This window comes from Oryctolagus cuniculus, chromosome 12 (genome assembly GCF_964237555.1).
Source record: "Oryctolagus cuniculus chromosome 12, mOryCun1.1, whole genome shotgun sequence".
NCBI lineage: Eukaryota > Metazoa > Chordata > Mammalia > Lagomorpha > Leporidae > Oryctolagus > Oryctolagus cuniculus.
The window spans coordinates 85,839,067-85,860,688 of record NC_091443.1 but is presented as its reverse complement, the minus strand read 5'-3'; the positions used below and the strand labels follow the sequence as shown (position 1 = coordinate 85,860,688).

General features: G+C 50.2%; 1 protein-coding gene and 1 non-coding gene across 27 annotated transcripts in view; both read right to left on the bottom strand.

Moving 5' to 3' along the window:
- Positions 1–337: 337 nt before the first annotated feature.
- Positions 338–21,622, bottom strand: part of TLN2 (talin 2) — a 480,480-nt gene continuing 459,195 nt past the window's right edge. For 24 of the 26 annotated variants that reach the window (XM_070054308.1, XM_070054305.1, XM_070054331.1 and 21 more), the window contains 5 exons: positions 7,572–7,697; positions 5,570–5,632; positions 5,250–5,477; positions 2,140–2,265; positions 338–1,526 (listed from right to left, as the gene is read on the bottom strand). In XM_070054308.1, the coding sequence (XP_069910409.1) occupies positions 1,398–1,526; positions 2,140–2,265; positions 5,250–5,477; positions 5,570–5,632; positions 7,572–7,697 (672 nt within the window). In that variant the 3' untranslated portion in view covers positions 338–1,397. The remainder of the gene's footprint in view (positions 1,527–2,139; positions 2,266–5,249; positions 5,478–5,569; positions 5,633–7,571; positions 7,698–21,622) is intronic. The other 2 variants (XM_070054330.1, XM_070054332.1) reach the window with 1 other exon arrangement.
- On the bottom strand, positions 19,190–19,247 carry MIR190A (microRNA mir-190a). The gene has a single exon (NR_162564.1). It is a non-coding gene; the product is annotated as a microRNA mir-190a (primary transcript).

Below are 21,622 nucleotides of genomic sequence, written 5' to 3'. Positions count from 1 at the left end.
CTTGGGACACTGCACGGTGGGTGGCCAGTGAGGCGGGAGACCACACCGCTCCAGAGAGGCCAAGGAGGCTGCTCTCAGAAGCCATCACCTCCACCAGCCCCTGTGCCCTTGCTGTATCCCTTCAAAGACACTCGCCACCTGGCCTGAGAATCTGTCTCACAAGCCATTCCCCCTTCATGTATTGTCCTGGGTCAAGGCTCAGATTAAAGTTAAGTTCAAAGTCTTAATAAAAAAAAACTCACGAAGTCCTCCCCAGAAGGCTCAGAACAGGAAAGAGGGGGGAAATGTGAAATTCTGCAAGTGTGGCACCCAGAAAATAAACTCTGAAAACACCATATGTCTTATGTGATGATAAACAAAAATATTTTTGCACAAATTTCACATTGATTTCAGAACACAGCTAAATTTCAAGAACATTCAGATAGAGTGGAGAAAAATACAATCTTGGGATGGGGGGACAGGTGAGGGATTTTTAACGAGATGCTTTCCAACCCTGAATTCTGGCCATTTGGAGAGCAGAGACGCGGAGTCTCTGGGGAATCTTTATTCCAGCTGAATCCCATCCCGAATGCTTTGGAGTAGGCAGTCCACTGACACTTGGGGATATGGGTCTGCGTGGATGGACCTGAAGAACTGAAATACCACTGCAGATAAGGAGCCCACGTGCTTTATTACAGCCCCTGTGTCCCAGGCCCTGACCACCTCCCACCACCCTGCACTCTGGATGACGGAGGAAATGAAACAATCGTTTGACTTTTCCCGGCCACAGAAGACAAGGTGGGTGCAGACTGTACACGGAGCTTGCACACGGAGGCGGGAAGCGTGCACACAGGGGTGGGAATGCTTTACCCCGGCGTGAGCCGCTGCTCGAGCTATGGGGGAAGGCCCCGAGTCACATTCCTGGAGTCCACATGGGTTCGTTCCTGGCTTTTATTAACTGTGTCCAACTCCACCTTGCATCTTCTCCTGAGAGGGAGAAGGACGTCTATGACATCGCGGGTTTCCCCCGAGACATTACGCTTTTCCTGGTAAGATTTCACGAGGAGGTCCAGGAGCAGGCCAGAGAAGGACCAACAAACGCCAAAGTGTCTGAGAACGATATAATACTGACTTCTCTCTCTCTTTTTTTTTTTTTTTTGGTAACAGTTCACAAAAGGTGCGCCCCTCTCTCCTGAGATACACGAGGCACGAGGGGTGGTGGTGGAGGGGCTGTGGGTAGGACACTGTACCGTGTGACATCACGATCATGCAGCCGGTGCCGACAGGACAGAGAAGGGGGGCTCTGGGCGGGCCCCGGGGGAGGCAGGCAGTTTCCAGGGAGGTGCCCGGCACTCGGGAACACAGTCCTTCCAGTTCTTGCAGGGCTTTCCCCCGGGGCTCACCGCCTCGGCCTGGCCTTAGCCTTCATCCTCCCTTAGCTCCGTGGGTAGGAATTTATACTGCTGCTGGCGGATCTGGGCCAGCTTTTTCCTTGCTTCTTCCAGTTCCCGCTCTTTCTTGAGCATCTCCTCCTGGGCAGCGATGATCTAGAAGGAAAACAACAAGGCAGCTGCAGCCAACCTTTTCCGGCAAACCCCTCCTCCCACATCCCTACAGAGCCCTCAGCTCTCGACTCGCCTGTGCGCCATGGACTGCAGTTGGAGACCACTGACCCAGCTGATCCAAGACAATAGGGCCGACCTCCAGCCACTGAGTTAACAGCAGTTAACAGGCTCGGGGCAATACATCACATGGGCTGTCCCATCAGCTTCTTGGCAACCCACTAAGGATGCCCTATTTAAAGGCTCATTCTTGTAGACAGCAGAGAGATGGGTCCACCTCCCTGGAGTCACCCAGCTGATGGAAGAGGACCTGGCTCCATTATCCCTGTAGTTAGAGCTAGTGCCCTGCACCCAGATGGCCCTGAGACACAGGGGCCCTCGGCACCCTCAGGAACCTGGCTCTGTGTCAGGGATGGCAGAGCCATGGGGCACTGGAGTCTGGGCCTCAGATGTGAAGGGCCCACCATGCTGCCTGTGCACTGCTCACACCGACTGGTGCACAAGGCAGAAATCCCCCCTCCCAACACCCCCTTATTTAAGGCTCTGCATCTGTGTCTCTATGGTAACATGCATCGCTCCTCCAGATTGAACCACAAACCTGCGCGATGCCCCCCACAAACTTTGTTTTCACTACGACATCGTCATCATCTGCTTTGCCAAATGCTGCCTTTTGGGCTGCACGAACAAGATTGTCTGAGGCTCTTTTCACCGCATTTCCTGCCGCCTGGAGAGGGAAGGAAGCACAGATTATGGCATTAGAGACAGCTATCTGGGTCTGGCGGGAACAGACACGAAGGCGCAGTGCATGAGTCAACTTATCATCCCATGATAGCACAGCAGCTCTCTGGCCAGTGAGATCTGTCTGTCTGCCTATCACCGATTTTTACCAACATCAGCATGTACCTGCCTGCAGGTTGGTTGCAGATAACCGCTGCCAAAGAGCACACAACCATGTCAATGAATGACTGCGGTAGTGTGATGTGTGTGCTCACAGAAGGGTGCTCAGGGGCTGCTGCTTCGATCTAGAAAACCCCCTCCCTCTGTCCCCATCCAATCCAGCACAGACTTGAGGACCTGGCCCAGCCCCTACTTGCTCCCACCCACCTCGGCCCTCCCCACACTCTCCAGTTCCCTGCTGCTGGAGTGCTCTGTGCTGCAGCCCTGACAACACCTGGGGCTGCCTGTCTGCCTCGCAGACAGCGACTGGCTGCAGGCAGGGGCAGTGGCTTAAATCTTTGTGCCCCTGGCACTCGCTGAAGGCCTTGAGGGTACAAAGGGCTATGACGGCACAGGGCGCACCCACCCCTGTGCGGGGGGCTGGGAGCCTCACAGGGTCGAGGGCCTTCTTGGATGGACTTTTAGAGTCACACGTGAGGTTTATGTTACAAACTCAAGAATGGGGCAACTGCCAGACAAGCTTTTCCACGTGGAGTCTAGATTTCATTCAAGGCTATCACCATGCTGGCTTACTCTGAGTGCCCATGGAGTGGGGCCCCAGTGCATCCCTCTGCCACCAGAGGTTTGGATTTTCTTCGACCTGTGGTCAAGGCTTCACCAAACCTCCTACATTCCCCGCCCAGAGGCAGGGGCTTGGGCTTGAGGGTGAGCTATCAGGGAGTTGAGAGCTACACACATTCCAAGTTAACTGACCCATCTGCTCAGTAATCCAGAGGAAGCAATGGGGACAACGAGGACTTGGGCGAAGGAGGAAGGGAGAGCCCATTAACATCCAACCAGGAGCCACCAAAGGGTTTTAGGAGGTCAGAAATCATTAGCCCACTTCTCTGAGGTGGAAACTGAGGTTCTGAAGTTGTCTGAGAAGCTTCCATAGCTAGTCCATAGCTAGTAAGTCACAGAGCTGGGATCTGAACACAGATCCTTCCAGCCACCAAGAATTCCTGAGTTCTTTGTTAGGGGGCTCACACCTGGCAGTAAGTACTGTGTCCAATGAAGCTCGTAATGACGGTGACCAGAGTGGTGCTGTGTTCTCTCTCTGAATTCTGAGGATGTTCCAAATCATTTCCCTGCCCATTATCCTATGTGGCCCCCTCATAAGACACAGAACAGATATTCAAGCCCCATTGTATGGTTAAAGCCACGGAGGCCTCAAAAGTTTTTGAGCATTCTGTTTAAAATCATGCGCTTCATTCATGACAGAGGCCGGACTTGAACCCAGGTCTCCCTTAACTCAGGCTGTTTTCCTCAAACGTGTGCTTACAACCAAGGAGTCGCATATCCACAAACAAGGAGATCCCCAATTTCCCCGGGGTTTATCTCAGGGAGATTGTCTGCAGTAGCTAGACTTCCACAGTAAGAGTTTGGGTAGAATTGTTCAAACACTGCTTCCATTTACAATGTCTTACGTAACTTATATCAATGTATTTTAGCCATATAAACAATCTGCATCAAACTACTTAAAACAGTGGCATTCTAGAAAGTCGGCAACAAACAAAATGTCCAAAGTAGAGGAAAATTCTGGCATCACCAGCGATGGGATATCATGCAATCATCAAAAATGAAAACCATGAAGAATGGACCGGTCAGCTTTGCAGAGACAAACTCATGGGGCCTCATCTTCAAGGAGAGAAACACACATGATCAAATGTCACACAGAGATAAAGCAGAATGCACCCTGCTATGATTACAATCAGGCAAACTCAGTGTGGATGCAGCTACCAACAGGAACAGAGCACAACGTCATAGCTGATGTGTGACAATGTTGAGGCGATGGGTTTTTTTCCCCCAAACATTCCTTTATCATGTTTCAAATAATTTCATAACTCAAACAATCAGGACAGCGAATGCCTTGGGTGGGGCTGGGCTTTGCTCTGTGGGCTCTGGGAAACCTGATCCACAGGCTCAGCCACACTCTTCAGGACCCTCCTACCCTCTGGGGCCAATGCAGACCTAAGGCTGCCTCTGACCCAGGCATCCCATGAGGTGTGAGAGAGGCAGAAGTGCCTAAGCTCATGGCTGTGTCACAAACTGCCATAAAAATATGCACAGTGCTGGAGCCAGCATTGTGGCACAGCAGGGTAAGCCACTGCCTGTGACGCTGGCATCCCATATCAGAGTGTCCGAGTGATTCAAATCCCAGCTGCTTTGCTTCCGATCCTGCTCCCTGCTAATGCACCTGGGAAGGCAGCAGAAGATGGTCCAAGTGCTTGAGCCCCTGCCACCTACAGGAGAGACCCAGATAAGAGTTCCTGGCTGCTGGCTTTGGCCTGGCCAGTTCCAGTTTTTGTGGCCATTTGGGGAGTGAACCAGCAGATGGAAGACTCCTCCCTCTGTCTTTGTCACTTTGTCTTTCAAATTAAAAAAAAAAAAAAAATCCTAAAAAAAAAAAAAGTGCAGTGGGACCACAAGGCAGGAACCATTAAGAGTAATCTGGCTGGGGGCTACGGTGGGACAGAGGAGTGACTGAGCCTTGGGAGGCAGGGAGGGCTTCCCAGAGGAGACGGCTTTTTAGATGAGTCACAAAGGATGAGTAGGCATTTGCCATGTTGGCCCAGTGAGGAGCGGACCCAGGGCGTTCTAGGCGAGGGCCCCAAAGCACACAACCAGGAGGCCCGTGTGCACAGGGCAGCAGGCGCGGGATGCATGGACCACGTGGCGAGGATGAGGCTGGCGAGTGGGGCGGAGCGCGCTGATGGAAGGCCCGATGGGTCATGCCAAGGAAGTGAGACTGTCCCCGTGGGCGACACTTACCCTCTCCAGCAGGAGAATTTTCCCACCAGCATCAGTGACCATTACCTGTAGCCGCCTCATAGCCTCTGAGTCCTGGTCGGCCTTCACCTTGCAGGCCACAAGCAGCTGAGCCGTGGAAGCGGCGACCTGCTTGGCGGATGAGATCAGCTTCTCCTCGCTGGCGTGTCCCTGGACGGAGGCGTTGGCCGCCTCGCAGAGACTGCTGGTTGCGGCCGCCACCATCCGGGCCTGGGGACAGCCAACAGAGAACTGAGCCGGGTCCCACACCTCCTCCCGGGGCATCCACGAAGCAAACGGGGAGGAAGGAGAGGGAGACTCACGGCAGAAATCAGCCCCTGGGACCACTGTCCGTCATCTGCCGCGTTGGCCGGGATGGAGCCCACCTGAAGAGGAGATGGAGAAATCTGAAATGCGAGCTGGCAGCCTAGGGTGGCCTGAGGGCCCTGGAACCAGACAGGCAGTACCTCCTGGGGACTCCCACCCTCAGCACTGATCGGAGAACGGATCAGCCCTCTCACGCCTGCACACAGGCTGCACCGACGCATCTCAGCTGGCTCGCAGTTGGCCACACGAGGCCATGGAATTGCATGGGAGGGGCCTGTGCCGACCTGACAGGTTCCAGGCTTCTGGGAATCGGCTGGGGAACGGGGGGCTTGGGCTGTTTTACTTACTCGAATCCTCTGCTGACCCTGCCCCACTGAGGCCGTCTCTTTCAAGGGCTAAGGGAATCTGAACTCTGGGCACTGACCCTCCTGCAGGCCACACTGTGCACTTCTGCAAGACGATGTCAGAAAAGGGCCGTGTGCCTCCCTGCCTACAACCGAATGTAGACGCTCGGCCTCGGGAAATGCAGACCCTTTGGTCAGGGGACGGGAAAGGAAGAAGCAGCTGGGGGCTGGGGAGGCCGGGGAGATGGATCTGTTTCTGTTTAGAAAGCACGGCAACAAGGGACACATTTTCCGAGCAGGTTTCCAGGGAGCGGCTGTGGGAGGAAACACCTGCCTGCTTGGGGGAGGTGCCGGGGAGGTCGGAGCCGAGTATCTCGGTTTGCATCTGAACCTGGGGCTCTGCCAGCAGTTCCGGGCCCCACATCAGGGCTCGCTACGTGTTGGTCTAAACCTCAAGGCCCCTGCATCTAATCTGACAGTTCATCTGATTCTAGCTAAGCCTCCTGGTCCACCTTTTTAAGGGCTTGAATACATCAGCTCCTTAGAAGATAAAGACTCTGCCATACTCGAGTTAGGGCCTCTCGTGTGAAGCAACCGAGGTGGCCCACAGCAGCCATTTGCCAACACTGAAGTCAACAGGAATTCTGGGGCAGGACGTTCTGCTGAGCGATCTGCTAGTGGTTTCTACATGGTGATAGGTCTGCACAGCAAGGCCGGCACTCTGCAGGATCTACAGGGGACAAATGGGGGCATGGGGAGACAGCTGGCACAGCAGTGGGGGAGACACGGGCACACTGGAATCGAACAGCACGCCATACGGTGGTTTGGAAAGAGGAATCAAGGTATGTGGGTTGAACTGAGACGTGGCCAAGCTTCCCTGCACTGGGCGAGCATCACTTCCTGTCTGGACTACAAGTTCCTGGGTCTCCTACTTGGACAGCCCAGTCTTTTTAATATCAAGGAGGAGTGACTGTCAGTTGTGCCCCCTGCCTGCTAGGTTTCTGCAGGGCTGAGACGTGGGAGAGATTCTCCGGAAGCATGGTGGGGAGAGCGTGGGTCTGTGCTGTGTGGGTACTGCCAGGAAGCGTGGCGGCTCCTAAACTGGGAGGCCACACCATATCCACAGCCACTCTAGTGTACTGGCCACCCCCTGACCCATGAAAAACAACGATGCTTGTATGTGAAAGCCGACGGAATGGGTGACTGGAGATGAAGCTGATGGAAGAAATCTCAGATCTAAGCCCAGTCAGACCTCAGGACCAACGGGCTCAGCAAGCGCCAACGGCAAAGCTGGACAGCATTTAGTTCAACATTCCTGGAAACAAATGGAGCCACGTGGAGCTGGGACACGGAATCACAAAACCCCCTGCCGATGGTGCTTCTAGACCCATTCCCCAGGATACTATGACAATTTACATTGTTAAATAGCCTCATGTGCAGTGGGGATATAAAAGTCTCTGATCGCTGCCTGGAATGGGATGCTTTCCTTAACAAGAAACAGATGAGAGGCCCAGAAGCCAAATCCTTGGTTCTGCTGGGGAAGTTAAAGCAAATAGAATTGTTGGAGAAAAGACAGGCAATGCAGGGAAGCAGGCACAGCACGTGTTTGCTTGGGTGGACCAGAGGTGTCGCCTCCGTTCCCGGAATCACCCACCTTTCCTTGGGCCACCAGCTCCCTCTGGGCCGCTGAGGCCGATTTCACCAGGGCACTCGTGGCAGCAGCAATGGATTTCGCGGCTTCCAAGATCTGTTCTTCAAAATCCAGGGTCTCATCCGCTTGCTATAATCAAAAGAAAGCAGCGTCACGTGCAATTCCTATCCATACAGGGCTCCTTCTGCCAAGCCACTTACTGCTTGGTCACCCGGCTCTTCATCTGCCTACCGCTGTTTGTTGATAACCACACCCAGGGTGCGGAGACCTGAGCTGCCAGGCGGCCTCTCCATCTGCTGCCTCTCTTCTCCCCACTCAACAGGGCAGCAGCTGTTAGCAAGGACATTCTATACACATTTTAAACCAGAAAGTTCTAAGACAGCCTATCTTTACAGACCAGAATCCTGGAAGAGCCATACACTCTTAGTGAATAAAACATAGGGAAATGGTTCCAGCAGCACTGAAACCAAAATCAAAATAACCGATCAAGACCCAAAAAGTAGGTGGTGGTATACTCTTCCAGAGCTTGAGGGTTCAAAAAGTGGGTGGAAAATGGGAAAGAGGGCTATTTGTTCTCAAAGTCTTTGCTTCCTTGGGTAATTCCAAAAGCAAAATAGTAGTTGCTCCGCCGAGCACAAAGTGATGGGTGACCCTGGCTCACCCAGTGGTGGGAAAGAAATCGAGGCAGTCTGCCGATCCTCACTGGCCACGTGACGCAAGGCTCCAGCTGGGGAAGAATGTTGAGCACCCCTGCATAGCTGCTGTCAGGCCACCAGGGCTCTGGTCTCAATTTACCACCACCATGTCCCCGGCTGGCAAAACCACACAGAGAGTGCGAGAGAAAGCTTGGGCAAGTAGTGCAAAGTATAAAGACACTGGTCCCAGGCTGGCTGGGGTGGAGCTTCGCAGTCTGGGGGAGGAGGGCCAGATTAGAGGACCTCCAATGTCCCTTCCAGCAATGACCTTCTATGGCCCTATGTCAATCTGGTGAAACTGTTCTTAGGTCACAGAATACTGAAGCTGTGGCTGCTGCCTCCTAGGCATTAAGAGATAGTGGCCAAGGACAGCGTTGCTATTCTTTGCATGTGTGGTAAAAAAGATCTTCCATAAAATGTACCCTTCAGCCAGTTTTCAGTGGTGTGAAGTACCTTCACCAGGTTGCACAGGAACAATACACTTGCAGTGGAGGATGGCCCAAGTCCTTGGGCCCTGCACCTGCATGGGAGACCAAGAGAAGCACCTGGCTCCGGGCTTCGGATCAGCGTGGTGTGCCGGCAGCAGCAGCCATTGAGAGGGTGAACCAATGGAAAAAGGAAGACCTTTCTCTCTGTTTCTCTCTCTTACTGTCCACTCTGCCTGTCAAAAAAACTTTATCTTCCTTTTTTTTTCCTAATTAACTTATTTATTTGAAAGTCAGAGTTACACAGAGAGAAGGAGAGGCAGAGAGAGAGAGAGAGAGAGAGAGGTCTTCCATCCACTGGTTCACTCCCCAGATAGTCGCAATGACTGGAGCTGCGCCGATCCGAAGCCAGGAGCCAGGAGCTTCCACATGGATGCAGGGGCCCAAGGACTTGGGCCATCTTCCACTGTTTTCCCAGGCCATAGCAGAGAGCTGGACTGGAAATGTAGCAGCTGGGACTTGAACCAGTGCTCATATGGGATGGCAGCACTGCAGGCAGTGGCTTTACCAGCTACACAATATGCCAGCCCCAGAACAATGCACTTTTAAGAGTGTCTACTGTGTGCCAAGCATTTCGCTAGGCACTTATATGTACCCTGATTTAATCCTCCCCAAGAAAGAAATGAAATCCTCTAGCAAAATGATCTTGGCAGTGAGCAAACTCAGGCTCCCTCAGGCAGAATATCAGGTCCAAGTTCATGTGGCAGCATAAAGAATCTAGACCGTGGAGCTGGCGTTGTGGCACAGCGAGTTAGGCCACTGCTTCTGAGTCCTGCATCCCATACCGGAGGGCTGGTTTGAGCTTCAGCTGCTTCACTTCTGACCCAGCTCCCTGCAGACGTGCCTGGGAAAGTGGCCAAGAATGGCCCACGTCCTCGAACTCCTGCCACCCCTGTAGGAGCCCCGAGTTCCAGACTCTTGATTTGGGCCTCGTCTAGACCTAGCTGTTGTGGCCATTTGGGGAGTGAACTGGCAGATGAGAGATCTCTGTCTCTCCCCTTCTCCGTCACTCTGCCTTTCAAACAAATAAATCAATCTTAGGAGAACTAAACCAAAATCTAAACATCTCTGGCTCCAAAATGATGTGCTTTCACTGCCCTGAGCCAGTCCTTAGCCCTCAGTGAGGATGGACCCCATCAGCTCACTGCCAGTCCCACGGGAAACACCACACAGCATGCAAGCGGCTCTTTTCCAGGTCCCTAGTCTCAATGGCTACATCTTGAAACATAATAGATGTCAACCTCAGTTTTTAAAATGACCTAATTCCAAAATAAAATTCCCACGTACCGCTAGCAGACCTGAAGAGGGATGGCAGCACTGTGGGAGTTCTGGGATTGAATCCATGTGTTTTTTCTTATTTCTAATACAGTCTTACTCTAAGAGTACTCAGGACAGAAATGGATCCAGTTCCATTGGGTTCATTTTTTAGCAAACAAATACTAGATTTGTATGCTCAAACAGCAAAACGATTCATTGTAAGATTCTCTCACATAAAAGGTTCCTGGAGGGGCCAGTGTTGTTGTGTAGTTGGTTTTGCCACCACCTGCAGAACCGGCATCGCATAAAGCACTGGTTCAAGTCTTAACTGCTCCATTTCCAATTCAGCTCCCTGCTAATGTGCCTGGGAAAACAGCAGAGGATGGCCCAAGTGCTTGGACCCCTGCATCCTTGTGGGAGACCCAGAAGAAGCTCCTGGCTTCAGCCTGGCCTAGCCTTGGCTGCTGTGGCTATTTGGGGAGTGAACCAGCAGATGTAAGATCTCTCTGTATCTCTCTCTCTCTCTCTCTCTCTAACTCTGCCTTTCAAATAAATATTTTTTTTTTCAAAAAAGGCTCCTGTACAGGCTCCAAATAAGTTACATTAAGCTCTGCTATCCACCCATCTATCCATCCATCCATCCAAGTTTAATGCTTCTGAGATGAAATCTATTTCTGGAATTCATTCTGCAACAGGAAGTCAAGCATGTTATGGATGAAGGCAGTAGGGGTATCACAGAATTTCTGAGTTTAAAAGGGAGGCCCTGCATACTTTGAAGATGAGGAAATATAAACCCAAAGTAGCCCCTCAAGTCTTCCAGGGTCTCATCTCCAGCCTTATTGCACTATGGGCTCCAAATCCTGAGTGCCTTTTACAGTGTGGAGTGTTCTGTCTACAGATTTCTAATTTTCCAAAGATTAAAACTGCAAAAATGGAAGTCTCATAAAATGAAATGCCTAACCTTTTTATTTTTTATTTTTAACAGGCAGAGCTAGACAGTGTGAGAGAGACAGAGAGAAAGGTCTTCCTTTCCGTTGGTTCACCCCCCCAAATGGCTGCTATGGCCGGCGTGCTGCACCAATCCGAAGCCAGGAGCCAGGTGCTTCTCCTGGTCTCCCATGTGAGTGCAGGGCCCAAGCACTTGGGCCATCCTCCACTGCCTTCCCGGGCCACAGCAGAGAGCTGGACTGGAAGAGGAGCAACCGGGACAGAATCCGGTGCCCTGACCAGAACTAGAACCCAGGGTGCCAGCACTGCAGGCGGAGGATTAGCCAAGTGAGCTGCGGCACTGGCCCCTAATCTTTTTTTTTTTTTTTTTTTTTTTTAAGATTTTATTTATTTACTTGAAAGGTAGAGAGACAGAGAGAGAGAGAGAGAGAGACTTTTCCATCCACTGGTTCACTCCCTAAATATCTACAACAGCCAGTGCTGGGCCAGGTCAAAGCCAGGAGGCTGGAGCTTCTTCCAGGTCTCCCACATGGGTGGCCGGGGCCCAAGCAGTTAGGCTACCCTTGGCTGCTTTCCGAGGCACACGAGCAGGGAACCTGATGAGAAATGGAGCAGTCAGGACTTACAATGCTGCAGGCAGCTGCTCGACTCACTGTGCCACAGTGCTGAACCCTAAGTGCCAATCTTAGTATGGGTAGATTTGATAGAATCCTCTCATCACAGCTGACTGCAGGCTCTTTCCCATGTGTTCCGTATTCATTTGTTTGTTGTCGTATAACACATGCTTCAAAGAAACAGTCAACTTGGAAATATTTTTGACACCCACAGGCTTTCCTGGCATTGGCAAGGGTTGTGATGTTCTTCCATGGATTTTCAGTTCTCTCTCCATTTTATCTCTACACTTTAAAGCAGGAACAGCAGCCAGGCTCATTCTGGAAGACCTGCTCTGATGGGAAGGTATTAGGGATCCTTCAGAGAAAGGCTGAATGAAACCAACATGGACAGCATCAGCGGTGGTGAGAGAGGGTTTAGATGCCACGATTTGGGCAGAGTCTCATGATGAGATCCACCTCTGTCTGCGGGTTTCTTTCTCTATGCCAGGTTGACCAAGAAGACAAAACATCCACCCAACGTCCCCTGCTGAAAACAGGCACGAGTACTTCCGCTTCCTCCTACCAGGCTACTTCTAGCCTAAGATAAAATGGGATTCCCCCAACGCCTAAGAGCCTTGCTGCACAGCCCAAGGACCGCTAGGGGCGCCTCCCGTTAGCTCTAGGCTCTCACCACCAAGCAGAATGGAACCCAAAAGAAGGGTAGTGAGGGTGGCAGGAAAGAAAGAGGAGGCAGACACGTGTATCATCACCAGCCAAAGTGAGAGAAATGGAACTGGCTTGGTCTTCCAAGAACTTTCCTACACTAAAGAGCCACACTAAAAAGGCAAGATGTGTGAACAGACCACCACCGCAGCTGGGACTGGGACTGGAGAGGATAAGAGCAGGGCAGGGCTGCTGCGAGGAGACCCCGGTGGGGATTCTGCAGGCACCAGGAGCCACCAGGGTCAGGCTCTTCTCATGGAGCGCTCTCATCTTCTGACCCCCGAGCCCCTCTTCAGCTGAAACCTTACTAACCTCACCCGTGTCGGTCAGATCTGCCCCTCTCACTTAAGAAGATTGGAGGGAGTAAAATCCTTGCTCCTGAATCCCCTCCAACCCATTGAACTGGATCACAAAAAGAGCCATTGTGATTATTAAAATAATCTTTTAAAGGCTATTGCTAATCTTATGCATGTAGCTATTTCTGTCTCCTGATGACTACTGGTATCAAGTGAAGGCAATGAATTCAGAAAATGCCCTCAGTCCACAGGCTGAAGCCCTACTAGTCACCCGAACGTCTCGGGGGTGGGCGTGTGGCGGAGTGGTTGAGATGCTGCCCAGGATACCTGCATCCCATACTGAAGTGCCTTGGTCCATGTCCTGGCTCTGCTCCCAATTCCAGCTTCCTGCCCTGGGAGGCAGCAGGTGATGATGATTCAAATCCTCGGGTCCCTGCCACTCACGTGGGAGAACCAGATTGAATTTCCAGTTTCTGGTTTTCCTCTGGTTCAATCCAGGTTGAGCCTGTCTGTCTCTGCATCTCTCTGCCATTCACATAAATAAGATAAATAAAAATAAACAGTAAAGATGCAGATCTTGTCTTGGTAGGCCTGGGAGGGGGCTCGGAGGTTTTTATTGGTGACAGAGGTGATCATGGACTGCCCTGTAGGAAATGCTGGACAAGACAAACACAATTAACTGAGTCCCAGCAGCCCGTGAGCTCCGCCAGGGCACAGATTGCGTTTCATTCCATTCATGTTTCTCTAGCAGGACATCAGGCAGGGCAGCGCACCTCAATAAATGCTTTGCTAAATCAAAGTGCACATTCAACCTGAGTCTCCCCAGCTCCAGAGTTCAACCAGGGGACAACACGTGTGGTAAGAGAGGAAGAAACGCACAGAGGCCACTCCTGACCCAGCGAGGGCAGACACAGCTCTGAGCGGCCTCCTGCTCTCTAAGGCTGTAGACGGCGATCCCTCTGGCTGTGTCCCTCAACCAGCACTCAGAGCTTCGACATTTAATTGTACAACTATAAACTTGGTGGCACTTAACCAAGAGGCGCTCTTCCTTAAGAAAATAGCACTGGGCCAAAGAGTTACCAAAAGTACAAACTAAGAGTCTACTCTAACAAAGGCCTTTGCTACAGTCTCAATGCTAAAAGAATCCCCCCATGCTTTGGTGCAACCTTCTTTTCCCCTTTGCTCCTCCACACAGGGCTGCTGGCCAGGTCACCACCAGCCCTGTGCAACTGTCTTTCCTTGCAGGTCTCAGCTGGGGATGGATCCATGCTCAGCTGGGCTTTTTGGTAGCATTGGAACAGTCTAAGCACCCTCTTGCCTGTATTTTTCCTGCTTACTGATCCTCTGCAGAACTCATCTTTTAAAAAGCTAGTGGTGGGGCTGGTATTGTAGCACAGCAGGTTAAGCTGTCACCTATAATGCCAGCATCTCATATGGGTGCCAGTTCAAGCCCTGGCTATTCCACTTCTGACCCAGCTCTCTGCTAATGTGTCTGTGAAAGCAGCAGAGGATGGCCCAAGTGCCTGAACCCCTGCAGCCATATTGAAGCTCCAGGCATTGGCCTGGCCCAGCTCTGGTCATTGTGGCTATTTTTTTTTTTTTTTTTTTTGACAGATCGAGATAGACAGTGAGAGAGAGAGAAAGGTCTTCCTTCCACTGGTTCACGCCCCCAAATGGCCACTATGGCCGGCGCTGCGTCGATCCAAAGTCAGGAGCCAAGTGCTTCCTCCTGGTCTCCCATGTGAGTGCAGGGGCCCAAGCACTTGGGCCATCCTCCACTGCCCTCCCGGGCCACAGCAGAGAGCTGGACTGGAAGAGGAGCAACTGGGACTAGAACCAGTGCCCATATGGGATGCCGACGCCACAAGCAGAGGATTAACCAAGTGAGCCACGGTGCCGGCCGTGGCTATTTAGAGAGTAAACCAATGGATGGAAAAAATCTCTCCCCTCTGTCTGTCTCTCCCTCTCTCACAGTAACTCTTTCAAATAAATAAACCAATCTTTTTTTTTAAAGTGGCTTGGCTGCTTGGGTTGGCTCCCTTCCTGCCTACTCCCCACGCTAGCAGAATTGAGACCCCCATTTTTCTGCTCTGAAAGGTCTCAAGTTTCAGGAGTAGGAGAGAGAAAAGGAGAGGCCTTCCCTCATCTTGTTTTCTGGATTTTCAGGGAGTCTGAGACCATCACCTCTGCACTGCTTCATTCCAACTTCTAACCTTTCCTTCCCTCCTACCTACCTGGTGGGTCTGTTGTCAGTGAGTGACCAGGGCACCAAAAGCATAGTCATAGTCACAATAGATGCTCAACAACTATTTCCAATTTCATTACCCTTTCTGCTACTGCATATTATTTTGGCTTTGGGGATCTTGTTCAGGGATAGGCGGTTGGTATTATGGTTAAAGCATGGTTTGTAGTGCCTGCATTCCCTATCAGTGTGCCTCTGCTCTGGATTCCAGCTTCCTGCTGCTGTGCATCCCAGGAGGCCCAAGTAGTGGGTTTCTGCCATCCCCCTGGGAGACCCGAACTGACTTCCCGGCTCCCAGGCACTTGAGGAGTGAACTAGGAAATGAGAGATCTCGCTTTTTCTCTGCCTTTCAAAAACATTAGAAACAATAAAAAAAAAAAAAAGTTTTTCAGGCTTTGGGCTAAGCTACTCTGTTTCTCTGCCTAAACCCTGTTTTTACATATATAATTCTTACAAAGATTCCACCTGCCGATTTTTATGATAACCTAAAATCATTATAAATTTAAAAACGAATATCTTATAGAAACTTGAAAATGAATCTTGATATGAATGGAAGGGGAGAGAGAGCGGGAAAGGGGAGGGTTGCGGGCGGGAGGGAAATCATCGGAGGGCGGGGGGAGCCAATGTAGTCCATAAGCTGTACTTTGGAAATCTATATTCATTAAATAAAAGTTAAAAAAAAAAAAGAATATCTGAGCTAAAAGAATAGAAGGGCACTCTCGCAGCCGCTTGCTCAGCCCCTGACCAGGAGCCAGGCCACCTGGGTCTTGGTCACGGCTCCGTGATGCCCTGCTCCAGGTAGCAAGTGGTCAGTTTTCTGTCTGTAGCTTGAGGAGTAATTCAATCCACCTGGCCTCAGACGCATTACAGTTCTAAATTCAACTCCTTCTAGAAGGCATTGGTGAAAACAAGCACAAGCTCTTTTCCCCTTCATTCCTCGTTCTCGGCCACCCACTCAGAGCAGCCCTCTCTCCTTCAGCCCCTCCTCCCGAGACACCAGAGGTGAACGAGTCCACGCAGTCACTGGAAATGGCCAAAGGGGCGGTGCCTTTACTTTTGCCTCCTTCCCTGCGAACCTCCTTTGAGAGGCTGCTTCCATGGCTGAAGCAGCACCGAACCTGGCAGTTAAGATGTGTGCGTCCCTCATCAGAATACCTGGGGCTGATTCCTGGCTCTGGTTCCTCACTCCAGCTTCCTGCTAATGCGCACCCTGAGTGGCAGCAGGTGTTGGCGCAAATGAATGCATTCCTGCCTTGTACATGGGAAACCGGACGGAATTCTTGGCTCCCAGCTTCAGCCCGAGCCTAACCATGGTTGCTGCAGGCATCTGGGGAGTGACCAAAGATCTCTTTTTATATAAGGATTATTATATATAATATTACTATTATATAAGGATTGCTTCTGTCACAGCTGGCTGCGTAAACCAAACAATAACTCTTGGTATCATATCTCCATTTAGGTCCTGCACACTGCTCTGTGTTACTGCAGGTCTAGCAGAGTGCTGCTTTTATTAAACAAAAGGTCACATTGCAACAGAAACTATAAAACAATTTCTTTGGATATAATTTATTTTTTGAAAAGTGTGAACATTCTGCATATAATTTAAATGGCCTTAAGGGAAAGAAAGAGGCCAACATCTATAACTCCCCCAACCCAGAAGCATTTTCTAGCCAGTTGGAAGCTCCTGTGGAACAGGCAGCCATACCCCGCCTGCCCCCACCCCACCTTTTTTCTGGAGAAGATTTGGCTGCCACCGGCTCACTTCTGGTACTGGACTGAGAGGCGCCTTGGGGGAGGCCGTGGCCTGTATCCAAAGACCCAAACCGTACCAGAGCTTGACGGGCTTCTCTTTTGGAGGGCTGGCTTCAGAACTCTCACCATTACTAGTTTTAATGCAAGGTCAACTTCCTAGAACAATTGTCCTGGACAGCTGGCTCGGTCCCCACCAGGCCAGCCTGGTCTCAGGGCCACCATCAGGAAAACCATAAGCAAAGTGTCGAGTGACAAGAGAGAGGAGGCACTGCCAAATGGTTACGTCTGTGCCGGGGGAAGGCCAGTGTGTGTCCAGATGTGGAGAAGAGCATTCACACATCATCTACTGGAAAATGTCCAGGCTCATAGGACTTGACCCTCAGGAGTGGCTTTCCCTTAGTATCCACTGATTCATTACTTTGTTGTGTTCATAAAGAAAAGTAATGCCACTAACACGGTCTTTTTAATTTTAGGGAAAACTTCTTAAAGATTCTGTCATGCTCTCAATAAAAGGGAGGCAGGGGGCACTGAGGAAGCCTGGACAAAGGAAAGAGAATTCTTCCAAGGAGTTAATCACGTAAATGTGCTCTATCCTTAGCCCTGTTGGTAAGAATCCTCTGTGTGTCTGAGGAAGGTCTAATAATAACCCACTTGTCTACACTGCTGGGGGGCCATCTGGGAATGTATGTTGGCTAAGATCTCTACACACTTCTGCTTTTCAAACTCTACACAGCTCGTGGTCTGGGACCAACGAGCGGCACGTGGCTGTGAGTCCACAATTTTGCCAGATGGAAAATGCTGTAGTTGCTCTTCCTCCTCCCCGAACCTCTGGCTGCCCCCGCCCCGTATTCATCAGTCACAGAGGACATGCTGGCCAACAAGGAAGAAACACAATAATCACATCATCTCAGACACATGGACTTCATCTGAGGGTCTTCTCCAAGCGCTGGTTTTCTGTATTCCCAATAACTTGCTGTCTCATTTCCATGGCCATGTGTCATCTCAGCCAGACAACTTTAACTGGACTGCAAACTAACGTTCTCCCACTGTGTGAAGTTGGCGTTGATTTTGGCAGCATCTTGAAGCCTGCCCCACAGAGTCCAGCTGACACACAGACGCCTCTCTCTAATGGAAAAGGCTTCCAGGGACAGGTTCCACTGTATGACTCTCAAAGCCATGGCTCCAGCATGTCACGCCCCTCTCCCATGTCACTGCCCCTCTGTCACTGCTGTCTGTCACCCTGTTCCTATACCTGCACCTGTGAGGAACTTGACAATGACTTCCAGATATAGCCTGGGGATATTTTCATCTAAGCCACTGGTCACAGCCTGTTGCGGTTTGGCCCATAGTTTGGGTGTCCCCCAAACGCCCATGTGTCAAGGACTTGGTCTCCCAAAGTCTTCTGTTAATGGTTACGGCTGGAATGTAATCTAATCATGGTGTCTAAAGGTGGGGCCTGCAAAGGTGATCAGGTTAGACTGGGTGCTAGGGAGGGGCCCAGGACTGAATCAGGAAGCAGTTAAATGACCAGGTACACACCTTCCCTTAGTGGCTCACCATGTGAACCTCCCTCTGTACTTGTCTGGCATCCATCACCCTCAGCAGAAGCCAGACTAAAGGGGCTGCCTGATCTTGTACTGCAAACCTCCAAAACTGGTATGTGTTAGCTCCTCTCAGGTATTTAAGTTACTCTGGTGGGGATAGTGCATTCGCAGGTACACTTAGGAGTTCTTGTTAAGATGACTTCTTTTCTCCTCCCAAAAAACTGAGTTAGGAGCACAGTAGCTCTGTTTCCAGAAAGCAGAGCTCAGAATAAACTTGCATGAATTTCACAAGCTCTTCTATGACAAAGAGGTCAAAACCAACCCGAAAAGACCTTATGCATGAGAAAAAAGTTTCTGTATCTTAACTCCAAACTTCCTCTAGAGCCAATTAAGCAATGGAATTATTTTCAGATTGCTGACTTACTCTAAATATTATCAAACTCTGCTGACAAGCTAACCTGTAACAGGAAATTCAACAGAGTGAAGTCCACATTACATTATCTTTAATAGATAAATCCAGTCCTAACCAAGGTTTATGTCAAGCCCAGCGATTCAACATCCATACAGTTTTGGTATGGCTGATTGGGTTTATATATTTTGTTACTACGCATGGAAAGGAAAGTTACAGATAATTAGTGCTCCTTGAATTTTTGCAGAAAAGCTGATCATGAAAGTGACTATCTTTCAAACTGCAGATCATCATAAAAATAAATCCAAACAAAATATAAAACTGGATCTGTCTGGGGATTATGATCCTGACCTCGATCCCATGTCACAAACATGGGTTGGAACCTTCCATTGTTTTCCGCCAGGTACCTTTCTGAAGGATTCATTACAGCATGAAACTAAGCTACACAAAACATCTCAACTCCTACGAAACATGAGTAACTATCATTTGCTTCTCCTGTAAACAATAACTCCAGCAATACTGACACAGGTCTCCAGTGCCACAGGAAGAAGTGGAATGTAACATCATGAAGTGCAGTGAGTGCTCGGTCTTCTAAGCCTACTTGTGATTTTAACATACTCTTCCCTGTTGCCTTATCAACTTTATTAGGAACCCCCGGAGACAGGGCAAGACACTGTAGGAATATGTTTGATATATAGTTGGATTAAATAACAACCTAATATATCAAACATATCACACAGAGGCCTGCAGAAAAGGCATCCAGGTTTGACCCAGCTTGAGAATAGGCATAGTACGGAGGTGACAGCTGCGGGGGGTGGTCACCAGTGCGGCGACTCCCACCCCTGGCTCTCTCGGGAGTGCAGGTCTGCCTGCAGGTGGGCAACAGCGCCATCGGCAGTGGTATCAGCACATACACCAGGGCTCATTGGCTTTCTGGTTTTGCTCTCTTTACCCCTTTCCCCAGTCAATGGTGCATTCAAAATGGGGCACAAGTGCTCGTCACTCAAGTCTGAGAGATTCCAGGCAAAAGGAGATGTTTCAACTTTGAAGGCCTGACATGGAACTACACCAAAAGCATTTTCATGAACCATGCATCGTTCTCCTAGTCAAGCAGGGCAATTTAAACAAAATCATCAACAGACACTCCCCAGCTACGGAAGGAAGGCAGGTTCACGTTCATTTTACACTGAGAGACAGAAAGAGAGAGAGAGAGAGAGACTGTGTGTGTGTGTGTGTGTGCGCATGTGCGTGTGTGTGTTGTGTTGGGGGGTAGAGTTATAGGAACAGTGATGTAACAGCAACTGTTTATTTGCAGTATCCTGAGGATTTTTAAGTTATAAGCAAGGATAGAGAGTTGCAATGAACTTCAAAATACTGTTTGATTTTGGAGCTGGATTTTTTTTAAACTGAGGAAATAGGTTCCTTTATAAGAGCAAGGGGAATATTCTATTTCAGGCAGAAGTTACCACAAAGTGGACTGCCCTCCTGGACAGACACAAAATCTGTGGTTTGGTAAAATGATTTTACATAATATCCACATGACAGGAGCCTGTGGTCATCAGGCAGGGACAGACTTCACGCCTTCTAAAGCATTCTAGAAACACCCAGCTCCCTCCCTAAATGCGATGCACTCAACCTCAAATAGGCACCCGCAAAGAAGGGACCCCAATCCTCGGTGAACCTCGAGCTTTGCTGAAGTCCCCTCTACTTTCCTGTAAAAACCCTCGCGGTAAACACAAAGGCTGGATGACCTAGTGCAGTGCAGGGTGTCCTCACGGGCCCACAGCAGGAGCCAGCCCTAATCTGTAGTGCCAATATTGTGAAAATAATGTTTTATAAAACTTAAAAACACAGACTTCGTTCCATCATCACTGCTCTATCTTCTTCCTCCGCCCCCATCTTGGGCAGATGTGTCTCACACCGTCGTGATCAGAAGGAGCAAGTGTTCCCGGGACATGGTACCTGAGCACCTGCTCCAGGACACACAGCCCCAGAGTCCAGCGCTCTTAGCGGCTGCACCATCTTCCCTTCAGGGGGTACTCACATCTAGCTTCTCCCACTACACGCAAGGCTGCGAGAACGAGCCTCGACACGCACACAACCTTCTTTCCTTCTTGGATTTCCTTCCTTGGACAGGTTCCCAAAGGTGAAATTAATGGCTCAAGGGGCCCAGGTAAAACATGAAGGGCCCCCATGTGACGAGAGCAGACTTAGGAGAGGGGGTGGGTTGGTATGGATGCAAACTGCCACCCAGAGTCCACACAGCTCAGTCACAGTGGTCTGACCCAGGGCAAGGCAATTTGTCCCTAAAGGTGTTGTCAAGTCCTCATGGACTTTGTGTGAGGATCAGATGAACTCATCCACAGAGAACCCATAGACTGCTTAGATATGCCTTGTGCGCTATCCTTGTGAGTTCTGTCCACCCCCAGCCCTGCCTATGCAATAATTTTTCTTTCTGGCGTTTTCCTGGGATAAAATTCTCAGATGCATATTTCTGGTGATGACGACAACAACAATGGTGATAGAGCTGTCATTTATGGAGACTTATTGTATGTCAGGCACTGCGTCTTACAGTACCTCCTTTGCTTACTCATTGAGTACATAAATGACTGGACAGAGGGAAGCCAGGACCAGAGACGCACTAGGGCTCAGAAGGACCAAGGCCAAGTGGCTGAAACGGGAGCTCTCAGGATATAGTGAAGTGCTCCTGTGCAACCAGCACCAGGCCGATTCTCCAGAATGCCAGTGTGACAAGGCCTCGGGCAGCAGCAGACTGAACCTTCCCCTTGTAGGAGGCAGCCACTGGCCATATCAGATAAGGAAATGGAAAAACAATGAAAGCACCCAACCTTTAAATCTCAGTCAGTGGTTAATTCTGAAGTCCAAAGTACACTTTCCACTCAGGATTAACTTGATTTATAAAGCAGAACAAAGACACAGCCAGAAAATGGAGCCGCCCCTACACCCACGCTTAGTTCTTAAAGAAACCTCTGACTACACCAGGTAACCCAAGGCTTGGAGGTTAGAGGCCGGCAGAGAAAACCATGGTGAGCCCAAAAATCAGAAGTCAAGACACTTAAATGACTTTTGGTAAGAAATTTGACCAAGTC